Source organism: Anser brachyrhynchus, assembly GCF_964034855.1.
Source record: "Anser brachyrhynchus genome assembly, chromosome: 2".
NCBI classification, from domain to species: domain Eukaryota; kingdom Metazoa; phylum Chordata; class Aves; order Anseriformes; family Anatidae; genus Anser; species Anser brachyrhynchus.
Window position 1 is genome coordinate 116501705 of NC_137695.1, and position 16803 is coordinate 116518507.

At 36.3% G+C, this 16803-nt stretch overlaps 1 protein-coding gene across 10 annotated transcripts in view; it reads right to left on the bottom strand.

Annotated features, from left to right (window-relative positions):
- The window catches only part of NOL4 (nucleolar protein 4), a 194281-nt gene that overhangs the window by 40656 nt on the left and 136822 nt on the right, over window positions 1-16803 (bottom strand). For 7 of the 10 annotated variants that reach the window (XM_080578440.1, XM_080578435.1, XM_080578436.1 and 4 more), the window contains 2 exons: window positions 11482-11661; window positions 10537-10728 (listed from right to left, as the gene is read on the bottom strand). The exons of 1 other annotated variant lie outside the window; for it this stretch is intronic. In XM_080578440.1, coding sequence (XP_080434566.1) covers window positions 10537-10728; window positions 11482-11661 — 372 coding nt within the window. The remainder of the gene's footprint in view (window positions 1-10536; window positions 10729-11481; window positions 11662-16803) is intronic. 2 more of the 10 variants (XM_080578437.1, XM_080578433.1) reach the window with 1 other exon arrangement.

The window sequence follows — 16803 nt, forward strand, 5'->3', positions numbered from 1 at the left end:
GATTTATGGTCTCCATCTCTAGTGCTCTTGGCTTAATTCTCCCCACTCATACAAAACAAGCTCTCTAGCATCAGTAACAGCTGTGTAAGAAAGACAGTCACCAGCAATACTGCAATAAAACATGACATTTGGATTGATTTGACAGAACAAAACCTATTGAACTTGTTTACAGTTCGCACAGCAATGCATTTCCATGCACTTTTGAAAATAAATCATTCAAAAGGTGAAGGACACAGATGTTAAACCCTGGTGTCATTACAAAAGTTAACATTACAGTACATGCAGACACCTTTCTCAGATCTCCAGAGGAGGGAGTAAGCCTTTTAGGGAGGCTTTCACTGACAAAATTATTTTACTTCCCTAGAATGGTGACGTTCTGGTGATGATGATCTGAATATGTTATTGCATCACTTAGCCACGCTAGATTCCTCTCTAAATTGGGTGGCCAAGCATCACTATAAATGCCACCATTTTATATATGTTTCAGGTACATCAACTGTTAGCTGCATGGAAGTCTCAATGTGTTCCTCTAACAGTGGCCACACAATGATGGTCCAGAAAAATGGTGAGTATACACCTGGTTAATTTCTCCAGCTACAGTTACAGCTCAGAGCTACAACCATACATACATACCAGACACATAGAAGGCAATGTATGGGCCCAGAAAATAATGTAATGACAAAAAAGTAAAATGAACTCAATTCCCTAGATTATTTGCTTATGGGAGAGAATGAGTTTATTGAAGTGTTTATTAACATTAAAAATGAGTCACCATTATAACCAAACACTCGTTCCTCTCAAAAAGACTGTAGCAGTTATGTTTGCCACTGAAACATTGAACTCAAAAAATAATACCTGCAAAAATGAATTAAACTCCAAGTAATGGAGTATACTCCTCTTGAAATATGTGTTAACCTGTAATTTCTCACACATCACTGCAGCCGGCTGTTGATATGTTCATGTCAAGAATTATCTAGAATGAACCCTAGGGAGAATGTAATGAATGCATGGTTGAGTCACCTGGGGATTAAAATACTGTAACAATGCACAGGAGGAAAATCATCTGATTAAGGTTCATGCTCTATCAACTCAGCTCAGGCAGAGCCCTAGTCTGGCATTGATTGAGAAGATGAACAGTCTTCTGTCACTAATAGTAGAGCTGTTAAAAAGAAGATTTTCTGGTCCATGAAATGCCATATCTGTGATACGTCAAAAAGATCGATTTTGAAAAGCCTTGCCTAAGAGGGAAAAAACACTTTGAAATAATCTTTTTATTATTATTATTATGTATTTCTAAATAAATTGAAGTCACTGCCCCATCTTCTAAGCTCAAAGGCCCCTTCTGGCTTAGCTTAACTTCCTCATTTTCTATATTTCTGATTATTCATGACCCCTGTCATGACTACCAGCTATAAAGCCAACCCAGTCCCTGTGGGGTTCTGCACATTTCTAAACTCCCTATCCAAGGGTGAGACAGAAAAACCTAGGGAAATGTGACAAAAGCAACATCATTCAATTCTGCAGAAGGGAGCCTGCAGGTCTCAGGCAAACCAGTGTTTTTTAGGCTGCCAGGGTTCTTTCTGCTGATAGCAGAGCTTTGGTTCCTGCATGTTTGAGAGTACAGCAGGAAATGTGGGAGCCATGGAGTCCTTATTTCCAAGGGCTCACAGGCTCCACAAACAATCCCTGGATCCACAACCTGCCCACTGGTCTAGCAGGAAACCAGGTTTCATTTTACTGGACAAATTCATATTTCTTAAAGGGGAGGGGAAAAAAAATTAAAAAAAAATCCTGACCAGCTTTAACTGGCAGAACATACCTACTGTTGTTTGATACATAACATTCACAGCCCCAGCCCCAGACTTGTATTTCTGTCACCTCACAGTGATGTAAATCAGGACATAGCTCTAACTACCCATGTGTTAAAAAAAAAATAAAAAATATGAACCAAGCCTCTAATCTTTAGTCTATCATCAAAACAAAGAACTCACATGGCAAAATTGTAAGGCAGGATATCATTTTTGTCATTTTGAAACAATGACAGATAGAAAAGAGGCAAGTGGCAATTTTATAGTAATTTTCAGGTGAAGAGATGAATAAAACTTGGATGGAATCTTAAAAAACATCTTAACGCAGACCTTTGCAGATGACTATACACTTTGGTCCATCACACAGCAGCAGTATACAAAACTCTTCCGTATTTGGAAATGAAACAATGCTTGTGTCTGCACTAAAACAACAGCCACATTTTGAACACATAGTTCTTTGTTTTTGTACTTCTTTTCGGCTGGCACCCAACTCATGTTCAACCCCTAACACAATGTAGGTGAAGAGCATTTTAACAAAACATGTAAGGAAAGTCTGCTAACTTTCATGTACGTGTGGATGCCTCTGTTTCTAACATCTTTTGAAAAGACTGGCATTCAGGAGCTGGTTGAAATTCCCTCAGTAACCCAAAGGAGATGACCAACCACCTCCAGTCCTCTCATATTTGAAACCGCCTTTCAAGGCAGTTTAAATCTGATTCTTGAGACCACCACAGAACCTTAAGATAATGATGATGATGATGACGACAAAGAAACAAGCACACTTAACCACCATATTGGACGGGACATTCTGCATGGTTTTAAGATAAATAATTTTTGTGCAAGTTAATATGAAAACTTCACACAATTAACGCCTTATGTCTTTCTGAAGAAAAAAAAAAACTATTGGCAAATATATTTTAGCAAATTTCTTCAAGAAAAACCAAATTAGCTGATTTTCCTTTGAAGTCAAATAACCATTGGTCTGCTTTCAAGAACATTAAAACTAATCAAAATATTTCAGAGGAGGTGGTGGTTAGATCTGGCTCTCAATAATTAAAGCTCTTACAACAAGCTTTCTGGAGTGATGGAGTAGTTCTGCAAACTTGTTGATTTTTTCCATACTTGAAATCAGGAATCTTTGGCCAAGATGCTCTAAAAAATAACTCTATTAATATAATCTGTGGTTCCCTAACATAACAGAGGCTAGTACTTTTAATATGCTGAAAAATACCCATTTTGTGGCACACATCAACTATATGCAATATCACCAGGTCTGCTGTTTGAAGTGATGTGCCTTTTCAGTAATGTTATGGGAAACATAAAATGCCCTTTTTGCAATGTTCACATAATTTGTTTCTATATGGAATCTAAAAAAAATAAAAAATAAAAGAAAGTCATTTTCTAATTTCAAATGTGCATTTGCAGTACAAGTCTACCGATTACAGATATAATACAGGGACTATTTTCAGTCTAAACCACTAGAATCAGTGTATTCACCAGAAAGATGTTTCTAACCTGCTGTGTACGCTGTCCTGTGGTTACAAAACTGTTGCCTGTAAAGTTACTGCATTAGCATTTTCTGTTAGGTCTAGTATTTCCCTCTAAATAAAAGCCAAACTTTTCATACAGGAGCTTGGTCTAGGTACTCTGACACACTTTACACAGGTCTGACTCAGTTCTGAAAAAAATCAGCTATCAATTATTTCAAATAACGGGCACACATGCACACCTGGTAAAACACAAAACTTTATACCCTGGCATTTGTACGTAGATACTCCCTTGTAGTTTAGGTCAATTAACACCAGAATGGAGAATCTTGGGGTATAAGACAGTTGCAAGCACGTAAACACGCAAGCTACTTTCTTTTGTTCATAGAGACTCTAACAACTAATATAAATGTGTGAATGAGGACATATTTTAACTATTACTCAAACATGAAAACAAATTTTCCAAAGCAATTGGCCATCCAAAGGTGAAGATGAATGCCTAAGATGTCTTGCTGGCAATTACTGAGTTTTTCCAGAGGCACCCAAGCAGTCTGCGTTCCCCACACTGCAAAGCTCCCTACTGCTTTCCTGCATGTCAGCTTTTCCTTATGCATCATAAACCAGTTCATTGCCAAAATGAAATATTATGCCACAAACCTTTCATAATAACGTATCAAGATCTAAGACAATGTGTGAAAATCCCTAACATATATCTAATAACAGTATGCAATCCTTAATTAGCAGCTTTTCACAGAAAATTTCCACAATACCTTCTAAGAAAGGGTATGGGTTATCTTCAATGAGATTTTTTTACTCAGTGTAATGCAGTTGTATGGCACAGAACCATCCTACACCGCACAGTTAAAAGGATTCTGAAAAAATTCTGCAGAGTATTTTTAAATTTACACAGTAAAGTATGGTACTGCAGTCTGTTGGATGTAATTTTGTAATTATTTAGAGAACTATGAAATATGAACAACCGGAGTGGCATTTTAACACTTGCAGCAACTGTTTCTGACTGGGTTTTGTTGTATTTTGCTCAGTCTTGCAGCCTGCAGTGAAGCTGCAATAAATACTCAATTGTAACACCTTCTAAGGAATTCAAAGAAACAACTAGAAGTATTTTTTTCCTAAGAGGTAGAGGAGGCTTTTTGAAATGTTCAGTTATAATCATACCACTTTTTAAAAGTTTTCAGCTTTAAAGCACATTTAATTGAAACATTGCATATTGCACATTGATTTGACAGCACCTAAATACCTAACATATATATAAACCAACATATCCATATTCCTGTGTTAAGGAATTCCCATAAGTTAAGCAACTGATATTTTTCAGCCAACTACTTTTCTCCTGTTGCTGCTGCCCCTACATATGGAGCCAAGTCCTGGTCCACTTACATAAGAAAGCATTTTCAGTTGGGCTACTGGAAATTTTAATTATTTTTTGTTAATAACAGAAATAAGATACATCTAACTTAATCTGCATAAAACCTGGGTATTTTCATCCATACTAGTTATCTAGGCTCCTTTTTCATTTCTTTTAAAAGACAGGTATCTCCAGAAGTTGACTCTCAAGACAGCTGGGGATAGTTTCTCAGGAGAGTGTCATCTATGGGCTTCACTGATTGCTGAGGGAGCCCCTCAACTAATTTTTCTATCACCTTAACTCTTAGCTAGTAAACATAGGTGAGATTACCTCTATCCTAAATATATATGGTATTTCAGAGTGAAAGAGAACCATAGAAATCATTGGGCTGAACTAACTCTGTCCAAGATAGGTTTGGTTTCAATAGATTGAACTGGGCACTCTCTAGCAGCAAACAGTTTGGTCATAAAGTTCCAGAGGACCAGAAACAACTGAGTCTGATTTAACATTATTTCCTAATTCAAAACAGTGAACTGGGTCACCTACTCTTAAACTACTGACTGAAGTTAGCTCATCAAGTAACACTGTAGCAGGGGTCATAATATGTCAGAATTACAGTACGAGAGAAAACTGATATACTTAGTACTTTTTTTTTTTTTCTTCCTGAATTCATTATTTCAATCTTCAATTTCAGTCAGGCTGAAAATTCTTTTTATCCCAGATTTTAATCTTTCCCTAAAATAGTTGTTGGGGAGAGGCAGTGGTGGTGGTGGTTCCTATTTCATAACTTATTGCAATTTTTCAGTAAGAGAGTGAAACAAATGGCAAAGTTACATTCGACCTTTTCCTCTCACAGAATGTATAATACCAATTAATATCAGGTTGCAAAGTATTTTTCACTTTTTAAGTTTTCATCCTTTTTTTTTTCCCGCTTATCATGCCTTTTTCCAAAGCTATCTTCTTCACATATACCAAAGTTACTGGAAACAGTGTAAATTCTTCTGCTAGCCATTCTGAAAATTGCTTATATTTGCATCAGTTACTAAAAAGCAAAAGGTATTTGAGATAGTCTTAAAATGTAGTTCTGAAAAATTACTTCAGTATTCATTTAAAAATTGTGGGGAGAGGGGAGGGGGAAGAGGATTATAAACTTTAAAGAAACTGTTTCTTGAAAATTTTCAGGATACGTGAGACCAAGTGCAAAAAGTCACAGTTTGCCAGAGAATAGTTTCTCCCTTTTTAAACAGCTTACTCGTCAGACTTGCATATGCTAACCACTGTTTCACATGGGAGAAACACTTAGAAAGCAAAGTGACAAATCAGGACAGTTTGGGATACAGTACAAAATAACAATTCTGTTACTATTTTTAGATACTCATGCAACTGTTCTTGTGATAATTTTCTTAATGCTTCTCTGCTTAATCAATCAGGATTAGGTTTGTGTACCTGGACCCACAGACCTTCATCTTCCTGAAAATGCTTATGACCTTTACAGTCAACAGAGGCCTGGAGGACTGAAAAGCCAAGTGACTGCAAGGGCAGCTGGACTACTCAAAACTAAATTACTGAAATGAAAACTTCCTCTCTGTAAAGCTAAAACCTACAAAGAGAGACATTTCCAAGAGGCAAATTTCAGAAGACATACCACCCTTTGAAAAGTCCCCACAGAAGTCACTCAATCACAATAAAAAAGCACTCCAACTCACTAGATGCATTTAAAACATCTTGGTCAGCATGTGCACAGTTGCAAATTGTTAAAACACCTCTTACAGCCAATTAGAACAAACAAAACACAGAAGCAGCAAAAGACATCAAGCTTGCTTATTTGTTATTGATAGATAACAATCAATAGGATAGATCCTGTTATTGTTCTCCTCAGCTCCTTCTTACTTAGGAACAGTCTTTAGTCATGGTGTGACTCCTTTCCTCATCGCTGACACATCCAAACATCTTCAGACAATGAAAGCCATTTGTAACTAGCCTTTTCTCTCCAATATATAACAGCAGTAACACTTGGTTGTTTGATAGTATTTCTTTGTATGACAGTAGTGCCTAGCAAGGAGGGTTTACTCTTGTTTAAACAAAACTTTTTATGTTTGAGAGTTTAAGCCTTGATACACACATGGGAAAAAGTGCATATCTGTGCAAAAGGCACTCTAAGGTGCGGTTTCAAATGAAATGCAGAAACTCAGTCTGATGATAGGAGATCCTGAAGATGGAAAGGAGCAGACAGTAGAAAGAAAACTGGATTAAGTTAATTCAACTCCATTTGATCATTTCAAACATTACAATTTTCTGGACTGTAACTAAGTAAGTAAATATCATGTGTACTCAGCAGCTGTCTATTACCTTTTTGATTTTGCCAGTTGGCATTTTTTCACAGATACATAGGCAGGGAAAAGTCTAAAGTACATATTTTTAAAAGATTAGTGAAATAAGTCATTTGACTATTTCAGGGAGAAAACTCTTGTTTAGCATATACAGATCACAACCACTTAATGTATAGAAAGGGATTCTCATTAACATCAGTCCTTAAGAGGAGCAATAATTCATTTTTTCTTTTGCTTATGGTCAAATGATGAGAAAAACAAACATTTTCTTTAAGAAATTCTTAAAGTTCTGTGGCACAGCACAAGTGGAAGCATACCCAGAGATCCCATCCAAAATCCAGTGATTTCAGGACTAAACAAATTTCCTTCCCAATGGAAAATTATGAGCAAGATCACAGAATATAGTAAGAGAAGGTTCTCAATAGACCATAAGCAAGAGAGAATAGGAGGAGAAAAGTGATCTTGCAATTCATGAGAAAAACTTTGACAATGCCTTGTTGAGGGATATGGTTGTGCCAGAATGAAAATGCAAGTGGCACAATTACGAGCTGAAGATCAAATGAGGAAAGCATTTTCAATGCAGAAAGGGGATTCCTCAAAAGAATATTTGTAACAAGAATCTATTAAAGCTGTCTTGGATTCCAGACTCCAAGCTGTCATAAGTAGGAGAATAACTGTAAGCATCTCTTAAAAATATTAATAAGAAGAAATATTAGCTAACAACACAAACATTCATGAGACAGAACCTTTCCTATTGCCTCAGAGCTAGAACTAGCCTGTTATGCAGTGAGAACTGTCATTTGGATTACAGATGGCAAATAACTGACAGAAGCAGGCTTCAGGCATGCTTTTTCATCTTTACCATGCAGTCTTACACTAATTAAACTTAGTGTTTACATTTTCTCTTCACTTTGCAATATGATGCTGTAGATAGCTGCACCACTCCGCATAGTCTGAACTGTCACATGCCATCTATGAAATTAATTCTCTTTTTCTCCTGCAACTAGATGCTCGAAACATGGCATTCTGGCCCTGAACAAAATGAAAAACTTGTGTTTAATATCTCTATAGTAAAAGGCACCACCTGTGGAGATTATTATCTGATATCCTATTTTATATAACAACAGTAGCACTATTGCTCCTGAGGAGATCGTTATCCTGTTTTGCCATAGCTGTGTGTAGCACCTGATTCAAATCAACACCGACATGTCCTTTCATGATTGTTTTGAACAAACGTTGTTATCCAGACACAAAGTGATTCTTTTCCACTGTCAAAATGGTGAGTACATTCAAAATAATCATATAGTCAAGTGCCTCAGTCCATGATAGTATTTTTTTTTCAAATGGCTTATAGTTATGAGCTACCAATAGAGTAACTTAGAAACTAGAAAATAATTAAAAACAAAAAATGGATGTGTGTTACATTTCAGAATTATTCAAGACAAACATAAAACACTAGTATTTCTCTTAGGAAGTTAAAAGGGAGCTGCTCCAAAGACTTTGTCTCCCGTTCCTACCTGCAAACAGGGAAGCAGGACAGATTTCCCTTCTGGCCCATGAAAGCTGCAATCTTTGGCATGAACACCTGTGCCTTGTCACTTCTATTCATGGGCAGCAAAGTCAATATTTTAGAGGGTAATTTGTTTGTTTGAAAAGAAATAAAGCCCATCATAAAATGTAATATTATAAATATAGGGAATATTTCTGAACTATAAAGGTTGCCTATTTGAATCACGTTCCTGGTAATCTCCACTCCTTTTCCCCTTCCAGGAATAAATTTGACCCTGCAACCCTTATTCATACGAAAATAACCTTTGCAAATATGCATAATCCACTAAAGTCAAACCAACCTAGCTTTTACGGGTCAGATTGTAAACCCCTTATTCATACTGAAAAGCAGTTGTGCAAATCTTTCAGATGATTTAAAAAAAAAAAAAGTCAGTTTACATAACTGCTCATCAGCATGAGTAATGACAGTAATGACGCCATAAATCGGAACAGTGAGGAGACTTGCTAGCATCAGCTAATTTTATAAGTATTTTTATTTTAAAATACAGCAAAGCAAAAATATTTGGCACTATGAAAGCTGAACTTGATGTTGCTGAATTATTCTCAGCCAGAGTGAATGGATATAATTTGATTCTACTTACTATATCACGGAAAATATTTACTTTCTGTTTTTCCTTCTTTTATTTTGGAAGGCTATACAATTTGACATGTACATCACCAGTCAATCTTTGGCACTTTTATCAGTACAGATGCCCTTTATTCTAGCTGTCTATTTTCATCTATGTTTCCATTGTTCAGAAACAACATTATCCCAGTGTTTCAAATAATAAAGCCACACTGTCACAAACACATATAAAATTTTAGTTCCTGCCTCTGCTGTTTGTGATATCCAGTAATGGTCTTACCCTACGATAAACTTGATATTTTGTTCTTTAAACTGTCAGCTACCATTTTAAAACAACATATGGACATAAGTATTCTGCATAGACTGCAGGAAAGAGAAAGACAGAGAGAAAGAGAGAAACAGTAAAATTCAGTCATGCCCAGTATTTTTATGTAATCAATGGGTTTGCAGATGATTCATTAAAATAAAAATGGTATGTTTGATCACTAAATGATATCTATTTGTAATGATGAGGTGATTTCATTGTCATCTAAAGGCCAGAGAGATAGCTAAGACACATCAAGCATAAGGTATGTAGATGCTATTTTTTTTTTTTTTGCAGTTTTCCTGGGGTTTTGAAATATAAAAGTTATTTAGAGATAATAAATTTGCCAATTGGTGAGAAGAGCTATCCTTTGCCCATTCTTAAGCTACTGGGTAATATTAAAATACTAATGTCTGAAAACACTACCATTTGTATACTGTTTTCATGGTCTTTGGTTCAGTTACAATTACTAAAACAGATCAAAATGTAAACTTGATACCTGTGTTTTAAAATCACTGGATGTGTTTTGTATATCTATATATCAACTGAAAGATTTCAAAGGAGTAACCATTACTGATAGCTCGTAGGATAAAATGTGCAAGAAAGAAAAAACAAACCATTGCCAATGCAATGTTACTACACTGGGCATTTGCTTAGATATAGCATTTTTCTAGCAAAACCTATTTTTTATAGACTTCACACAAATGCAGTTAGCAGAGGCATTTTAAAGAAAAATCCATCTTACTTCAAGACTTTGCCAGGAAAAAATCTCTAAGTGTAATCTTGCATAGGAAATAAGTCACTATATAAGCCAGCGTTTGATTTCTCTCCTTATACCTTGTTTTGTTTTTCATTTCTTACAGATCCATACTAGTTTATCTTGTGAATTCTAGTGTCTCAAATAAGTTTTAAACCAGTGAAGAAGGGGAAAAATTTCAGGAAGAATGAAAAAGGGAAAAAAACAACTCTGACCTGGTATTACCAAAAATAAATAAATAAACAAACCAAAAAAAAAAAAAAGACACTAAGATGAAAACAAAATAGTGTCATGGATTTACATATGGGGTTTTGATGGAAACTAGGGCTGGGTTTTAAATCAAAACTCACCATCTCAAAACCACTTCTTTTCATCCGCCTGCAGGACTTGAGGTAAGTACGTATGCGCTTTCTGGCACGCTCTTGATACTCAGGGAATTGTCGCCTGCATGAGTCAATGATAGCTTGGATCTTTTCTTTTGGCTGCTTAGAGATTGGGACCATTCGGTCCAAGTTTTCATCTACAAACAGCCTGACAAACATCTGTTGGCAAGAGGGAGACAGAGGAGACGGGTTTGGAGGGCTGCTCTCTTCTCTTCCTAGCTTTCTGTCTTGATTACTGATAGGAAGACATTTTTTTCTATCCACGGAATAGCTTTGTAATGGGAAGCCAGAAATATTAAGCAAACAGTTCTTTAAAGGATTATTTGGGGTGTGGGGAGGAGCTAATTTAAGGAAAAAAAAAATAAGAACAAGAAAAGAATAGTCTATAGGATACAGAACTTGTGAGATAAACCAGAACAGATTGTGAAAATAGGCACCACTTAAGTTTCATCATTAACAATAAGCTGTGATTGCTACATCATTTTATTGAAGTGAATCTCACTTTTCTTTGTTTGAACAATTGCTTGCGTTTTCATGCATAATTACATACACTGGGAAAGCAATAGCGAACAGCTGACCACTGGAATGGTCTTCTGATAAACTAGCTACAGCCCCTTTCCATCCACTGACTGAACATGCACATCCACACATCCACACACACAGGCACATATACACACACAAAACAAAGCTTTGTTTTCTCCACTGGTAAAGATGGCACTGTGCCTTAAATTCTAAATAAAACACAGTAAATCTGTTATCTGTTGGCAAGAGTTTAATGTGCATTAATATAATAACTGAAAAAGTTCCAACAAATTAAATTAATGTGCCTTTAATATTGTCAAACTTACCATAAATAGCCATGTAAAAGGAGGTAGTAGAGGTAAACAAAGCAACAAGTGCAAGAGGACTTACATTAAAAGCTTTCAGTCGCTCAGCTTCTACCCCATCCGACTCATTAACCTTCTCAGGATCTTCCTGCTCATCATGGTCATCCTCATCTTCATCTCCTCGATTCAAAGACAGATCTTCAGCACCTCTGCCTACACTCTCATTCTTTCCAGAGTCATAGCTTGAATAGCTATGTGCAGGGGACTGAAAATAGATTTAAAAAATAGATATGTATATATCTGCAAAAATTCACCATAGAAATAAGGTCTGCTCATCAAAAATGCTTTATAAACATTTAAATAATTCCATGATTTCTTTTTATTCTTTGTTCAACATTGTGTGCTCACGATCCTTGTAAGAGTAAACAAATCACAATAATATTCATTTCAATACTTTAAAAAAATAAAAAATGTGACCAGATGCAAATTCAGTAAATCAATTAGCAAATTAGCTATGATAATTACAGTTGAGGTACTTGCCATACAGACTCAAATACTATATACAGAAGCTTCTAGGAAATACTAACTTCTTTGTATTAGCCAAGATGCAAATAAGGGGCAATAGATTTTCCACAAAACTCCAAAGTGTTAAAAATTACACATTTTAAGGCAAAGCAGATATAAGCAGGAAACGCTGATATTTATTCAATCAGTAAGAAATATTTTCAAGAGCCGCTATATGTTCAAAACATTCAAAATGTGCAGATGATCATGTTCTAGCTTTCACTTGGAAAACCCCAAACCAAATTAGAGATGTGTAGGTTGGTTAATATTATGAATGCTCTGATGAGAAATATGTAGCAAAACCCCTTTTTTTCCTCATATCAGCATTCAGATTTTTCCCCTGAGCAGAATAGTCAGTTTATTGTATAAATCAGATGACCATCTCATTAAAGTGCTATCCACTTCTGAGACCAAAAAGTTTTCAGTTACCAAAAGAGTCAATACTGTGCATTTCTCTTTGAAATATCAAGACCTCATTTACCTGTTTCCTCAGCATACGCTTCAGACTGAAAAACCACAAAATGACATCAGTAATGAAAAGCTTTCTACAACATAACACTTTAAGATCAAAGCTTTGCACCAGCCACACAAAAGTATCACAGTATTTTCACCAGAGCCATCAGATTCACATTTAGGTAATTCAGAGCTCTATTTTACTTCTATAATATTTTAATCCCGTAATATTTCAAGATATTCCTCTCTTGCTTCAAAGTATACTGTAGTTTACTAACTTCAGAGAGTCCTGTATCAGGTGCTACACAATGAATTTCACATGTATCTCTATTTTTGGTGCCTCTTGTCTAAATGCCACCAACATATATATGTATATATAAAGAGCATAATGTGTCAATCAAGAATATATTTCAAATACACATGGTTAAAGCGATATCTTGATCTACATTCTGAGCCTCCTAAAACTGTCTTCAGTGTTGTTTTCATCAACCACAGAATGTGGCTGGGCAGTGAGGTAGGAGGGAAAGGCCTACAAAACTGCATTCATCTTTAAGGTATATTTCTTGCTTTATATTCTTACTCCAACTATTTTTTTCTTTTCTATTTTCATTTCCATCTCATCTTGGTCCTCTGTACACCACTGGTTTTGCAGTCACTCCCATTCATTTCCTTGCCTTGCCTTTCCAGCACTCATGCTCCAAGCCTTCCTTATCTATCCTCCCCAGACTATATTCTCACAGAACAAATCCCCTTGAGTTCCACTTTTTAATTTCTAATGCTTCTAACATCAGATCTTGCAGCTTCTCTCTCATCCCCCTTCTTAAGAGTCTCTTCACTCCCTAAACCCTTATAATAGACAAAGGGAGAATGAAAAAACATCAAAAGAAAACAGAAGAGCCAGCCTCTGGATAGAAATATCTTCAACAAGTAGTAAACTCAGCATCACCTCCTCTTCCTACAACTGCACAGTTACAAGGCAAAAAAATTATCACTGATCCCAGTGTTCAGGATGACAGACATGAGGTGGTGTGGGAAGATGACCTTGGAGAGCCAGAAAAAAAAAAAAATGTTCATTTTCTTCTTTGGCACACTGATGTTTTGTTTTCGGAAGATGATGAGTATCTACACTGCTGCCCATTCAGATCACTCTTCCTTGCAGGAGGTGTTGAATTCATTGAATAATTAGGCTTAAGAAGAATACAGTTCCATCCTGATAGGAGATGATGCTTATAACATATCAGGGTATCTAGCATATATGAGCAACAGTATTTAACTTTGCTATTGGCTACCAGAAGGCCAACAGCAGCAGCCTGGTAGCCTGTTATGAAGGAATGAGAGGATTGATTTAAAAAAAAAATAATAATTTTAAAAAATCACATTGTAATTATATACAAATGCTATGCAGTAGAAGATCTGACTTCAGACTGAGACTTGTTCTTTGGTACTTTTTTATTTTACCACTTACTACAGCTATACAGCATGCAGAGATCTCCTAGATAATTTAAAATCCATTTCCTGTGCTAGGCATCACATAAAGTTATAGCAAGCAGAAGCTACTGCCCTGAAGAACCCTACTGTCTGAAACCCTTGTTCTGCAAACACTTGATTTCATATGAGTCATTTCATCAGACTAAATCCAATTAGACTACTCATGTGCATATAGTTAAACAGATGCAAAACTGATTTCAACATGTACATATGTTTGGGCTGGATGCCAAGATCATAAATTATGCACCAGGATTGAGATTTACTTTTGTAAAGGAAAGAAATTCAGGACAAAATGTATTAGCTGTCTCTAGAAAATGCAATACCCTTTTTTTTTTTTTTTTTTTTTTAAGAAAACATTGCATAGAGGGCCTTGTCCAATGTTTTCTCCAAAATATTTATTTCAAGAACATCTTTAACATTTTAAATGAAAATTAGAGAATACCATGCTCTGCAAAAGTTGCATGGCAGAAGTAGTTATTCACTGGGGATTTGATGACTGTGTGCATGAGCAGAAAAAGTCATGTTTTTGTCATGTTTTTTTTTCCTCGCTGGTGGGTCAACAAACTAAGGTTACAAAAATTCAGTTAAGAATAAAACTTCTACATTTTTATATTTATACACAGATGAATATTTAGGCAGAGAAGGAAGAGAACGTTCCTATCACTTGTGTTGACTCTGCAGTTATGTGAAAAATGATGAGCATTTTCTTTTGCTATTCTACTAAGCAGCTGCGGTGGTAAACAGAGTAAGACAGCAGAGGCAGAGGACATCTTTTCCTTAGCACTTGTGGCTCTAAGTCTTAGAAGCCTGATGACTTAAGGTTCACGATTTTCAAAAAGGCTGCTCCCACTTTTGCCAGGTAGGTACCATCTCATTCATTTCTCTGCATCCCTCAATACATAAATTTTAAGTTCCTTCAGGGTACTAGACTAGAGAAGTGATCCTAGCTAAAAATCTTCTCCCCACCCCCTGCCCTTTATTTTTTTTTTTTTTAAACTCCTTTTGCCAGTATGTTTAAGACTTGGTTCCTGTTCACCACCTGAAACTACAAACCTTTGGGTTTGGCAGGAGGGTGTGAGCATGTAGAGGATAGAGGGAATACACACATCTCTTGACAGCAATGCAAGATTAAAGTGATTATGGAGTGGAAGCATTAGATAGACACAAGATGTTCCACACATGAAATCTTTGTGTTTGACAAATGTAGGTAACAAAAGGAAGTGACAGAAAAGTAAAGAGAACTTATTCAAGGAGAACAAACAAGGCCAGTGCTAAATCCAGGGTCACTGCCTCCCTGAAAATCATGAAGTTGTCTTAAAAATACTGAGATGTTGACAGATATACTCCGGTCATCTTGTCTTTGTCTTTTTCTGAAGGTTCCAAGTTCACTGTTTCAATTTCTTCTTTGCAATAATAAGCATCAGACTCTTCTACATTACAAAAATCAAAGGCTATTAATGCCTAATAACCTGGTTTCAGGAGCTTGTAACATGAAATAACCAACATCCTTCTAATAAATAAATAAAGAGGTGATCAGAGGGCTAAACACTTCTCCCATGAAAATAGGTTGAGAGAGTGCGGATTGTTGTGTCTGGAGAAGAGAAGGTTCCAAGGAGACCTTATAGCAGTTTTCCAGTATCTAAAGAGAACCTACAAGAAAGTTCTTTGTCAGGAAGTGTAGTGATAGGACAAGGCTTTAAACTACAAAAGGGGAGATTTAGATTACATATTCAGAAGAAATTCTTCACTTACAGGGTGGTGAGGCACTGGAACAGGCTGCCCAGAAAAGCGGTGGATGCCCCATCCCTGGAAGTGTTCTAAGGCCAGGCCGGATGGTGCTTTGAGCAATCCAGTCTAGTGAGAGGTGTCCCCCCCCATGGTGGAAGGGTTGGAACTGGGTGATCTTTAAGGTCCCTTCCAACTCAAACCATTACATGATTCTATGAAATCACAAGTCAGTAACAATGTAACCTGAAGGAAGTTATCATACCATACAATAAAGACCTGGAAGGACATCACACTATAATCTAAGACATCTTGCTGCCACAGAATAAGGTCTGAACATCATTCCTGACCACCGTTTGTCTGGTAGTTATCTTAAGACTTCCAATGATGGAGTTAATACGCATCTATCTCCCAGATATTCTAGGTTAATGTTTCACCATCCTCAGAAATACTAAGATATTCTTAACACTTACCTCAGACTTTCATAAACAGTACTAAGCCTGTTTCTTTTTCACCTATCCCATATGGCAATGGACAATATGTACCTGGAGAAAAGAGCATTCTCTTTCTTCCTTTCAAGAATCTTTCCGATGTTTGAAGACTCTTATCATGTCCCCTCCGCTCAATCTTCACTTCCTAAAAATTCATTCATTCTCTGAAACTCATGTTTTCCAGATTCTTGACCATTCTTTCTCTTTGGCTGCTGTAAAAGCCCTGTATTCTGTCTGAATTTCTCAAGGAATAACTCCAAAAACTCCATGTGTTATTCCATGTGAGGTCTTTCTATAAAAAATATATTCATTTATTGCTTGAATAATTTCTATATGCTTGTAGCAGAAAGAACACGTCACTTTGTTTGCAAGATAAAAGAATACCCGATATATGCAATAGATAGTAATGCAGAAACCCAATGTTGCCAATAGAAGTCGTGTTATTAGTTTCAGAGAAATAACACATAAATAATCTAAAACATGAATAAAAGCAGTCTACCAATATTCCCTCAGTGCCTGGTAGGCTCAGACCCTGGTGTATGGCCATCAGACATGATTTGATGGATGATATCACATGAATTCATTGCATGAGGCTTTTCTCAGCAACTGATATCAAGGGACTCGGCTTCTCTGCGTATCTCAGTGAGTGTACAGACAAGGTTGTGGATGACTGGACCAAATGCTAT